The sequence below is a fragment of the Seriola dumerili genome, unplaced genomic scaffold, assembly GCF_002260705.1.
Source record: "Seriola dumerili isolate Sdu_G_001 unplaced genomic scaffold, Sdu_1.0 BDQW01000442.1, whole genome shotgun sequence".
Classification (NCBI taxonomy): Eukaryota; Metazoa; Chordata; class Actinopteri; order Carangiformes; family Carangidae; genus Seriola; species Seriola dumerili.
The window spans coordinates 67,618-81,095 of NW_019174697.1; the positions used below are offsets into that span (position 1 = coordinate 67,618).

Genomic DNA, 13,478 nt, shown 5'->3' on the forward strand with positions numbered 1-13,478 from the left:
CGTCTGGCCTGTTATCCTACTGGTGTTTTGAAAATAATTATAGCTTTACAGTAACTGTCATTTCTCTTGTGTACTCAAGAGCAGATTGTGACTATTTTAGTATTAACCATACTCATGGTATTCACAGAAAGAAGCACCTGAGAAGTGGATGTATGCCATGAGGCCACTGTAAATATCAACAGACCAGTGATCTAGTGTACTCAGGACCTAAACTTTAATTAGACGAGTACAGCTCTGAAGTCACCCTTCTCTCCTTTGTACTTCTGTCCATACCTACACCCAACCATCCTTACCTTCAGTCCTGTCTTTTCGTCATCACTACCATTATTAGTGGAGGAGGGTGTCTCGTCCCCCAGCCGGGACACAAGGACAAAGTCCTCACTGTTGAGAGTGGACACTGAGTCCGAAGACACGCTAATCTTCCCCACCGAGCCCTTGTCATCCATGGCTGCCGCTGTTAAACTCAGCCACGCTGCTCATGAATGGAAGACGGGAGGAGGAAGTGGTGGGAGATGATGAGCAAAATCACCTAGAGAAAGAAAAAAAAAAAAAGAAAGAAAAAAAGCAGAAAACAGTCATGAGGTGATGAAAACCATGAAAAGCATCTTTTAAGACGACTGGAAACTTGGCTATTTGGACACTAACCCTCTAAAAATGGTGAAACCTTTCATTCTTGACTTTTAGAGGTCTTTTTAACAGCTTAAGGAAATTTTGTGGCAGCTTTACAAAACTCAAAGAGAGGGAGCATAAAGAGAGAGATAGATGGTGCAAAAGAAATGTTAAGTAAAAAAGCATAGTTCAAGTAAAAGAGACAGACAAGAGAGCAGGCTAGAATGAAGAAAAAAAAGGATCTGTGGGCCATTTAGAGCAGTTTTGTCAATCTCAGCAGAATAGAGAAGAGGTATTTGCAAAATAGCTTGATGTAATGCAAAGCCATGGTGATACAAGTGTCATTCAGAGAAAGAAACATGCACATGAAAGTGAGGGATTAAAGGAACAGGCCAGCTTGCTACAACCATCCATCTATCCCATGTCAGTAATGTTCCTTACAAAGATTCAGTTGTGGTCCCCTACCACCCCATTTGACATGTACACCAGAAATATATTACCTAAACACACAAAAAAAGATGTACTGAATGTGATAATTGCATTGTGTACACTCCTCAGTTCATGGCGGTTCTCGCAGGCCTGCCAACACAACCACAAACAACCTAAACTGAGATCCTGTGGGGAACACTACACATCATCAGCTCATCCCTCACTTTGCCTTTCACTGCAGCTCCCTTCAGCCATCAAATATGGCAACGTGTAACTAATGAGGAGACGTTTCTAGATCTGACCAAAGCACAAATTCTCAAAAATCATATGAGATTTTCACTTTTTGCCATCAGTGGAAAAGTCAAAAAAATCACTTCAATATCGAAACGATCATTTAGTCTCCAAGTTTAGGTATAGCAATAGGAGGTAGAATTAAGGTAAGATTTAGTTTTACAAGCAAAATGAGGAAAAGCTCCATCTTTGCAGTTATGTTATGAGGTGGGGGGTGCCATTGTGTGTAACACAGGAAGAAAGGCTCAACAGAAGGTTCTGGCAGAGGTTCAAGAAGAGACCATAACAAGCTATTTCTGGCAGTTCCCCCTCTCAGCTCCTTCCTTTCACTCTCTCCCATCCCTCTCCCTTTCACTACTCCCTTTTCTTTATCTCTCCTCCTCCAATCTTCTATTTTTCTCAGCCCTTATTGCTCTCCTCTATTCTCCTCTACCCTTGCCCTCCTCCATTTTTCTAAAGGTTTCAGTTGCTGTTTCTTGCACTTTACTCTCTTGTCAAACCCCCACCCTTCCTATTCAAAGCAGGTCCAACAATGGAGAAATATTAAGAAAAAAGAACTGCAGAGGAAAGGTCAAAGCAGTTCATATTGTGAATTACTTATGATAACATTGTTATACTGACCCCAACTAACACTCAATATGAGTAGCCATCTCTGTGTGACAAGAAGGTTTTACAACTGCTTCTTCTGATATGAACGTTATTATTAGGCTTCCAATATAAATTGAGTAATATAAACTGACAGCTTAGGCTTGCACTCTTTATCTTTTCAAAGCAAACTGAAGAAATGAGCGACTCTTATTCATCCAAAAGTCCTGGGTGTTGTCTTTCACTTGTATTGCAAAACTGAAGTTGAAAGACAGGGTTACAGGGTAAAATGATTTGTCATGTCCACTTACTCTGAAACATAGAGAGTGTCAGTTTGAGCAGAAAACTGTCACTCTGTAACCTCTGAAACCTGTGTGTAGTAATGAGAATGTAGATTACCACACTCTGCTGATCTTTGCACCAAGTGTAAGTCCTATAACTTGAAGGTAAGGTTCACACTTATGGTTTGGCTCACTTGGCCAACACCTAGAAAAAAAGATAGATTGTTGCCTTTTAGGTGTTGTTGTTGTTATTACAAACAACCCAAGGAGTAATGATGAAGCCATATGGACTGGTAGGTAAGTCACTCATTGTTTCAGTGACTGTCATCTTGCATCATCGATGAAAGACGAAGAGCTATGTGAGTGACAGCAAGTCATGCAGCACCTACTGGCTTACCTCATGTACCACAGGTAGCATGTTTCACTTGCCTCGTATTAAGGAACTGCAACAATTCACAGAGCACACAAGCTCATCACACCTCTGTTTTACCTCCTTTTCACTTCCTAATGTCATCGGAAAATCCCAGCAATTCACATGTATGCATTAAGTTTACCAAATGATCTTACATAAATACATGCATCTCATACAGATCGAGTGATCACTTTCATGAGTTTACAATCAGAAGATGGATTTCATGTTGAATTTATACTAAAGATCACATATATATTATCATCAAATCTTATGGTTTGCACTCACACCACAAACAAACTGAACCAGAGTCTGACTAGTAAACAACCACGCTTGAAAAGGTGGATCTCGGTCCCGCTTGGTCCACACCAGTGTTAATTTTACAGCTTTCAAATAAGCATAAATGTACAGAAGCAAACTTTAAATTGTATTAGATCTCTTTGAACAGGTTAACAGTTAACCTAATGGGTTAGTCGTGAAGCCACGTACAACATAGAGACAAAATATTATAAACATAGGAAAGAAGTGAATAGGTTCACTGCTCCCATTGGGGATTTAGATTTTTTAGACTGGCAATGATCTTAATTGAATGGGAAATGTATAATTATAATAATACGATAAATAATAACAAATAAATATAATAATAAATAAATAAGCTACATTAATAAAGATAATATTTCATCATGGTCCACTGGCCATACTACATAGGAGAACATTTTTATTAGATAGAAGATATGGTTGGACTTATGATATAGGCCTAGCTCTGCAATGATTCATCATCTACCTTGCCAAAATAACACTTTCAGTCAGCAATGACAACTCACCTTAAAGCCCCTTCACACCCACAGTCTACCAACACAGGTGTTTGTACTGAAGTTGTATGATTAGACCTCTTCTTAGGACTGTGCTCAATTGACAGTTTCTTTACTCTCCCAATAGCTCAATTGAGCTTGTTAGGGAGCTTCAATTTACATTGTTATCATTGTTATTACTTAATATAGTTTAGTGACATCATGTAATAACTGTAATACAGTGTAATAAGTTCCATGTTACCAAACATTATAGAACTGTACCTTAAGATCTGAGAAATACAAATCAATATTGTACTCTTCCATTCTAGACCTCTAACGTTACATGTTACTTAACATCACAGAACATTGATGTGAAATTTTACAATTGTTATCTTACATTCTGGAACTGTCGCAGGTCACACGTAAAATTCTAGAATGTTACATTTTCAATATTCTCAGAGTACATTCTAGAATTGTAACTTTGAAAGTCCCATATGAAACACAATTCTGTAACTCTAACTTAACATTTTACAATTTCAACTCAAAATTCTACAATGGTAAACATTCTACTATACTGTAATAGTGATGACACCATACCAGAAATTTGTTAGTTGACACCAATACCAATGAAATTCCACAATTCTCAATACAGTGCCTTATTGTCTGGGTACCAAAGTATCAGTTCTCTCCAGATCCATATGCTGTAACATTCTACAATCAAAATGTCGCATTCTAGAAATGTAATGGGTCATAGTTATTGTTCTAGAATGTTACAGTTCCAACATTCTAGCACTATAACTTGACATTCTACAATTATAACTTTGAAAGCAACATTTCTAGAACTTTATCCTAATATTATAGAGCTGAATCTTTGAAACTACCAGGTCATTTAAAATTTCAGGTCAAAGGTAGTTTTTTAGGAGTGTAACGTAACATTCTAAAAGTTGAAACTTCCACGTCACTAGACATTCTCAAAACATTCTGGATCTGTAACTTTGAAGGTCCATACTCACTTAACATTCATGAACTATGCTGTATCATGTAATTCCCAGCATAGCTCCTCCCAGCTTTAGCCTGACAACAGGTCTAATCAGGAAGAGAAACACCTGTGTAGATGTGCAGGGCCTTTAACCTGCAGCAGATTTCCCCCTTGGGCCAATTCCATTATCTGCAAGGATCTTTCATCTACCAACTGTCAAATATTTCTTCGTACAGATAAAATACAAATTGTAACGAACAGCAGAAAGGCATAGTAAACCTCAGTCCATAAAAAAAGAGCATCTCACTCTTTAGCAATCCAAAATCTGCATCACTCCTCAGTCCTTATTTTCACAGGCTTTTAATCTTGAGGAGACTTTGCAGATGTTTACTCTACTTTTGGCTCAAAGGCACCAGCTTTCCATTTTTAGCACACTTGTAATCTGAGTGATTAATCTAGTTCTTTTTCCTCAGATTTTTTCACTTGATGAACTTTTGAGTTTCTTGAGTTTCTTTCTGGTCTTTTGTTTGTCAATTTTGCAGTAGTGGCTGCTGCTGATAAGGCATATTCCTAAAATCTTATAAACAGTCTTAGAACACATCAAACAACAAATTAATCAACAAAATAATTGAAACTGCAATGCCTGAGCCTCTTTCAGTCCTTTACATTCTGTGGCATCCCATAAAGCCTCCTGATGGCAACTTTTTACATGCATAGGTAAAAGATTTGAATAGTCGTATCTGATGCTGCTAAGTCCTCATACTTTAACTGTGACATTAATAACTAACCAACCCTATGAGAAATACCTATAAATATCAGTAAAGTATTATGTTTGGTTAGAAAAGAAATTAAACTGTGGCCAATTCGTTTCTTGGGCCACCATAAACCTTAAAGCAGATTACTGCTTTGTAACCCTTGAGTCAATCATTTCACTAGAGAGCAATCTAAAGCTGAGCTGAGACTCCACAACTTGTGATGTTATCTGAGAGAGATGGCAATTAGCTTCACTAACTCATTCATGTTTTAATTCACAAACACTGAAAACCCTATCAACCTTTGCAGTTGAGCGTACACCCACACATGCATACATAAACAGATAAAAAGTAGTTTTATGCTGGATCACACACACAAGTAGCTGTATTATGAACACAAGTAAGCACACACCCACAGGCACACATGTGCATGCACACACAAACCTAGCACTCTGTCTCTGACTAGCTGGCGGCTCCAACAAGCTTATAATGGTTGCCTTGTCACCCTGCTTCCCCTCCTTTGCCTCTAACAGCTCTCTGCCTGCTCCTGCCAAGCTATACTGTTTGTTATCAACCTTTTTAGTGCCATGGTACACTTCCAAGAAGACACACAATCCATTACCTTTCAGGCTAGTGATTGTTACAAAATCAGAAATAGAATCTCCTGTCTAAATGCTTAAAAGGTTCCTAAATATCTTTAATTGGATGACATTTCTAAGCTCATGAGAGAATTTTCTTGAACTTTAACAGAGTTGCTTTGTATAATTTGATTTTTACACATCACATTCACTGTGTTCAACAACACCATCTTGTTCTCTAGAACAGGAGACCTCAGTGACAGACTGGTTCTTTATTCCATCTTACTATTTTTACCCCAGCCACACCCTTTCCCGTGATTTCTAAATCTTGTGTCTGTTTCCGTCTTTGTTTTGAAACTTTTGTTTTAATTCTTGCTTCTTAAATGTTATTTTTTTCCAGTTTCTTTGACTATCTTCTAACAGCACAGGACAGAGGAAAAGAAATGGAGCACTATTTTGTCACCATGACAACAACACCCTCATCATTTGCAGCATTTCATTTGGTCCAAACCACCTTTGGCAAAGGTGGCAATATTCATGCAAATATTTTGCTGCTCATATGCCCTGGTACTTCTGACTGATAGAGTTCTTAAAGTTAATTCTGCTTTTCAATAAAATATAGCATTTTAGACATGAATAAGATGAAATAGATTTATAAGATTACAGGATCTACACCTTCACTTCTATGTTCCGCACAGGGAAGTAAAATGTCCAATATTTACACTTACATATTCAAAGCACCAGGGTGTAAAATATTTTACTACATAATATAATTTACTACATAAAATGTCAAAAAATAAAGTTTATTTCCCAGTGACCTACTCTAATTGTGTGTTTTGTCTAACCAACAATCTAAAAGATACTCAATTTAATATCACATATGGATAAAGAAAAAGCAGTAAATGTTCACATCCAAAATTTCTATTTGATCCACAGAAATTTTTGCAATTTTTCCTTGAATGATGCCATTTATCTATTGTCAAATTATTTATTGATTAATCTAGCAACGCCTTGACATTAGCTCTTAAAAAGTTTGCTTACCAAAAAGGTCAATGGGTTCAGTGACTGATACAATGTGTATTACAATGTGGTACTAGATACATGAAAAATAGTAAATTACCTTGTTTTGATAGGAGAAAAAAAAAGAAGCATGTATTTAGTGATAATATGCAGTGAAGTTCAATCTAAATTGCACCTTTCAGGATTACAGAAGTTAGAGCTCAGAGTTTTACCAACATAGCTATTAATGCACAAAGTGATAACAGCAGTTGGGCTGATGTAGTCTGGGTGTGACCTGCAATTAATTTTGGGACCAAATGACTGACAAAAGTGGCCTCTCTTAGCTGTTTGTCACAGGTAAAAGCACAGCATCTGACAAGAATATCTATGTCGATCCATGTGTAAAAATGTGGATACTGGAAACCTATGCCTGTCTTTTTGCTCTCTCTCCACCACTCTCCAGCTGAATGGTCTGTTCTGGGCTGCCAGCTGGGCGCTGCGTGCACCTCACAAGGGAGAGGAAGACACAGCCAGACACAGCCAGAGAGCATTCAGGCTTGCAGCACAGTCCCTTTTGACGCGCCTCACAGCAGTGATTTCAGCCAGGCAGAGACACCGGTGAGAAAGGGAGAGGCAGAAAGGGAAAGGAGAAAGAAAGAAAGCTGAACTACCACAAGGTCAGTCACAAGGTATGGTACAGAAGGAAAGAGAAGGAAAAAGAAATGAAAGAGGGACTCTGAATGATCAGGTCAAGATGTACAACTCCAGGAAACACATACACACACAGACAGACACATGCAGAGCCTAATTTACATCTTATTTGTCCTGTGTGATCACCTAATAACCATCTCAGTGCAGCTCGACAGCAGAGCGCAGGCTCCCAGTTGCCTATCCAGGAATGAAACCTCTGCATGTTTCAAACTCAATAACAAAATAATTTCACATGACTGAGAAAAAAAAAAGACTTTATCACACAGTGCAGGCCTGCCTTTTAACTTCTGAAATGAAGAATTGGCTACACCAACCACCTCCACTGTGAGATACTGAACCACACAATGTGTAGCTATTCACAGACATTTATTTATCAGTAGATTATACAGAAGCTCATAATGGAAACTTGACACCTGTGTGTGTAAGTGAATATGTGCTCCAACAACAAACAGTTGTTAAGGGTGAAGGCCTTTAGACATGGGAATTGAAAGCAGCAAGTGCCACTTATACAAGGTTAAAGTTAGGACTAAGCTTATTATAAACACATATGTGAATTCTGGAAAATAAAAGTGAGAGGAAATTGAATTTCACTCTTAAAATACCAGATAAGACAACGGTTGTATAAATATTGATATTCTACATTATTAAAGGGATCAGGGATCATTATTATACAAGATGTTCAGGATGGCCTAATTTCAAATCAATGAATTATTCAATCATCATTCTTTACCATGAACTGTTTTGTGTTTTTACTCCTTCACCACACGCCACGACTAAAGGGACTGGCTGCAGTTCAAGACTTAGCATAAATGCAGGGTGATTGCAATAGGAACTGAACACACTAATAATAAATTTAGGGATGTTACATGTTAGTCTGATGTTACACATTTCTTGTCACTGCAGTTGTTCACGAAGCATCTAATGTGAGGACTGAAATATCACTGGTTACACATCCTAAAAACCAGCTCAAAAAATAACCAGTCCTTTCCTACAAATAAATAAAATTTAAATAGTAGAATAATGAAGAAGCAATCAGTGGTATATAACGCTGATTAAAGTTCTAGCCCACCTGGAGGTTAATGACAGGAAGTATGAATAATTTGAAGGATTGATTAATATTAAATACAGGCTATAAGCTATGTATATCAGGATAAGTCATTAAATATTATCAAAGCAATTACTAACTTTTCTGATCTGAATTATTAGCAGTGGTTCTTTTTTTTTTAAATCCACAGCTGCATGCACACAGACAGAGATCACCTCTAAAGAAGACAAGCTTGGATTTTAGAAGCAAGTTTGCACCCACTGGTGAAAGCAGGTAAGTCACAGTGTGAATGCAACATTATTGATGCTTCACATAATCAAGCCCTTCACAGGTCCACAAGGCTCCACAGAAAGTTCTGGCATTGTGGAAAGACTCTCTCCAGAATGCCTCCAAACACTTTTATCTACATTTAAGTTTGATAAATAAACCGATAACTGTCTGGTTTGAAAGAACCAATTCAGCAGTTCGGGCAAAAAGCTGAATCAGCAAACGGTACACTTAATTTTCAAGTCGTTGAACAGTACACAAACACCCACAGCTACTCATGCAGCCATTGCATAATGCCACCAAAAACCTGACATTTCCTCCAAGCTCATTGTGGATGTTTTGAAATTCAACCGTGATTTATGTTGAGTCAGAAATGAGCATGGGAAAAGGTTGTGCAGATGTTACTGAGTGCATGAACTAATTCTTTGAACTCTTTTGTAACTCCTCTCTTAGCTATAAAATGCATTTCCATGCTTTTGACCCTACATAGTCTCCTTTTATCTCATCCACAGCAGCTGGATGAAGGAACCACTAATCCACTGCAGTTCATGCCAGCCCCCCACCCCCCGCCATTCAGTCTCCACCAGCTCCCCAAATAACAGGTGCATCTGAGGGGCGTTGTTGGGATTTCAGAACATTCAGGGCTCAGTCTAAAATCAGTTACAGACCAAGCTATAATAGGAGGGATACCAGGAGACACACCAAGAGAAAATATGTGACAGCTCAACAGCAAAATGCATCAATTAGGTCTGACATCTTTGGTCCTGAGAAAGGGTTTATAGTACACAGCTTTGGTTCACAAGTCCTATATTTTATTATGGCTCACTTGACAGTTGTAAGAAAATGTGGCTGACATGTAGATGCTTAAAAAAAATACTAAATTTTTAAAACTTCATTCAAATGAGTTTTTACATCTTTTGATTCCTTCTATATATTGTTAGTATTGCATTGCAGTATTAACATTGTTGCTATTTTGTTATTATTTTTCCATTTGTTTTGAGTTATCATCACAATCCTAATATTGCAGTCTGTTTTTTGCAATAATTACTAACAAAGAGATGCCTCAAATCAAATTGGAATCAAATTGGAATCAATACTAATTGGTGAAAAAAATATCATACTCATACTGTCTTAAAAAACATAATAGAAAGTATTTTTGAAGAAGCACTGACCTTTGTACTCCTCTAGTATACATAATAAATGTTATGAATATAGCAAATATTTGCATACAGACAAATCTGAGTGTTGTGTTTTTTGTGCATGCATGCATGTATCACCTGATGAGGCTTTACTGCAATACCTGTGCTTCAGGAAACAGAACAGGAACAAAGAGCTGAGTGAAGTGGCAGTTGGCACAGTTGGCCAAAGTTACCATACATGTTGTCCACTGTTGTGGAAAATATTTAAATTCACAACAAGGCAAAAGCTACTGGTTTCAAGAATTCTATCGTCTGTGGCAATAATAACTTGACAACAGCTAGTTCACTGTTGCAACTGATTATGTCTCATTACTGGCAGAAAGTCAGAGAAATATAGAATATTACTCAGTACAAATGGATTATTTGGTCAACATGTGCTGGCATTACTTGCACTACTATTTACATATTTACAGTTACAAAGCTAGTTTGTAAATGTGTTATAGCACTAATTTTAGATATTGTAATGAGTATTTCTGTGAACTAGAGGCACTGGTAAAATTATTCAACAGGGATTATTCAACATAATAATTAAGTACCTTCAGGCAATGCCTCACAGTAGACAACTCTCAAATCTTGATTGTCAAGACACCCATGCACCTGCTGGTCCCTCCCTTATCATGTGACAATAACAAAACTTCAACTGACAAAAAAAAAAATATAGAGTGGATTAAATGTTCCTTGAGTCTGAGTACTTGACTTTGAAGCAGAAGTTAATTCTACCTGTAAATATCTGTAGGGTAGTTCGTATTAACTGCTACTGTTTTAAACAGATATTTATTGACAACACCTAGACATACAATGAAAGGTTTTCATCTCGTTTGTTATAACAATCTAAGTAGAATAAACGTTACCTAAACCAATCTATAATCATATTCAGCTATATCGCTTCATCTAATCCTACTCTATGTCTTTATTACCTACGTATATGTCAAAATGCACTTGAAATTATGTGGAAAACTCTCATTAACGTGATCATCAGTGTATTGTGAGGTATTGCTGTATGAAACAATACACCATAAACAAACAACAGTATCTTGCAGTATCTATTATCGGTACTACCAGCCTGTGCAGACACCGTATGTTGAAAACGAAAACAGAGCACACCCAGCTGTCACTCCGCCCTGTGCTAAGGTATTAACAGTGTCAAATAAAAAGAGTTAAACCAATTTAGATAAAATATGTGTTACACTACTCACAACTACTCCAGAATGGTTTCACAATCATTTACTATTTGACAGATAGTCTAGATATCATGGTAGCATAAACAGTAATTGGCTTTCTGGACACCACTTAATCTGGTTACAAGCAAACCTGCTACATGTTAATGCAGCGTGTACAGCCTCATGAGGGCCCTGATACGTTTCAAACGCCACAGTTCTTTGACAGATAAGTTATCCATGGTTAAATATTTTAAGTTCGATAATGCTGGAGGAGCTTAATGTAGCTAGCTCTACAGATAACTTACTGCCTCACTTAGCCCTTACCAACCTGCCCAACGTTAGCTAAGATAGCTATTCACCAGTCATCGATTCAACGCCCGACAAAAATGTTTAACTACACCCTGACCAACTAGCTAAGCTATTCCGCCATCATAAAGTAATTAATGCAAACTGCTATGTCGAAAGTGTTCGCAATATTTTGGTGAATAAACCCGCTGACTGGCCCTCGCTGGAGAGAGCCTTGATACAGGCCATTACTGTATATAGCTGGCTAGCTAACGTATGCTAGCCATGCTACCCTGAGAGTTACAACCAACAAAAAGGCATATTTCTTCATAACTGAAGAGACAGCTGCATTTAACTTTAAGAGTAAGAAGCATGTGCAAGTGCAAAACATCTTACCTTTATTCCCACAGTTATATTTATTCCAATGGTGGTTGGCACAACATTGCACTCTCCCAGTAACATCAGCAGCAAACAGCATCCAGCCGAGCTGTAAACACAACCCCAACCAACCCGCTGACATCCACACTGCGCATGCGCCTGTCAGTGCCCCCTCTCCGCTGTGCTTTGGAGGGGAGGCTTGATGATATGATGCCCCTAGAAATTTGTCTTTGGGTCTTCTAGGGCAGTTGTTCGCAAACTCACATCAAGGACCCCTAAACTGACACAAATGAGACCCCCATTTCATAAAATTTTGTCAAGGGGGGGTCTAGATTTTTGCTTTTTTATGTTTTATTACAGATTGTTTGAAACCCAAACCAAAAACACAAGTTGCTTCCCCTTTTGGTGGGAACCCCCAGGAACCTCCTCAAGGATCTATTAAGTAGTGCACATAGATAGGCCTATATATGTGTATACGTAAGCTATGTGTATGTACATGGTATATTACTATACACAATGTGATACTTTCATGTTTCTTTCTATTAAGTCTCAACTTCATGTAGGTCAAGTATCACAGCAGGCAAGCTATAGTCTCAAGACAGCTCAGGACGCTTATTTATTTAAAAAAGAAAGGTATACCTGCCATTCTGTCTTAGATGCATCAAAATCACTGCTTACCTTAATGATGAAATGAAGGAATATTATGTAACCATTTTAATTTTGCAGAGCAAGCATTGCTTCAGAAGTTCAAACCCAAGTTAATCTAATGTAAACCCACATAATTCACTAGTTTTTGGCAGCAGTTTGATGAGGATGGAATTCACTTGTTTACAACAGATTTTGAGTTGAAAGTGACGGGGACTCTAATTGATCTCCCAACTATGCCTTAAAATCAGCCACTAAACCACAGCAGTCAGCTGTGACATACACACCCACTATTCTCATTGTGCTGCAGTCATGTTGGCCCTTCCTGTCCAGCCTGTTGTTTCACCAGGCAACACAATTGAACAATTTATTCAACAATTTAAAACATAAGAAAAGACATTAAAAATGACACACATACTAACACTGTGTTAATGGACCTCTGAAGGACAGTCTGCAGTAATACTGACTATAGAGACCTATCATGCAATTTCCACTTACCTTTCTATGAGATTTGGAGAATTTTAGCACCCCCTTGTGTTTTAACCCTTATGTGATTCCATTTTAATACTACACTACAACGTGGTACAGTGAGAGGTCTCACACTGTCACCTTGTCCCTGACCAGGAACCCATAATGCCTTGAGCAAACATGCTCATGAAGAATAAAGTGTATGAGTGATGCAACAGCCACTTTTGTTTACATAACTGAGACAGTCTTAGATGGAGTTCATCACTGTGTCAAGAGTCGAGTCCTCACAGTGCCTTTTCAAAGGCACAACAGGAAACTGAGATTCACAAAGGATGACAAGAACCAAACAGACATAATCAGTTGTCGGTTTATTGTAGCATGCAATTTCAAGTGCTAAAATCTTCCTTTTCGTAATTCCATCTCTCAGTGCAAACACAGAAGCAGTATGCTGCTCAGCCAAGCTGTCTGTAAGTCAGTGTAATACAGGTGAACAAGCCAGAAAATGCACAGAAGAATCAGTCAGTCAGTCAAACAATACTTAAACCATCAATCATTAATAGCACATTAATCATCATCACCATAGGTTAGACCTACTCCATTCCTGCATTACCGAACAG

At 37.9% G+C, this 13,478-nt stretch overlaps 1 protein-coding gene across 4 annotated transcripts in view; it reads right to left on the reverse strand.

Moving 5' to 3' along the window:
* Positions 1-11,853, reverse strand: part of rabgap1 (RAB GTPase activating protein 1) — a 72,972-nt gene extending 61,119 nt beyond the window's left edge. For 2 of the 4 annotated variants that reach the window (XM_022762074.1, XM_022762073.1), the window contains exons 1-2: positions 11,767-11,853; positions 294-529 (exon numbers count right to left, since the gene is read on the reverse strand). In XM_022762074.1, coding sequence (XP_022617795.1) covers positions 294-446 — 153 coding nt within the window. In that variant the 5' untranslated portion in view covers positions 447-529; positions 11,767-11,853. The remainder of the gene's footprint in view (positions 1-293; positions 530-11,766) is intronic. The other 2 variants (XM_022762076.1, XM_022762075.1) reach the window with 1 other exon arrangement.
* Between the last annotated feature and the right edge of the window lie 1,625 nt (positions 11,854-13,478).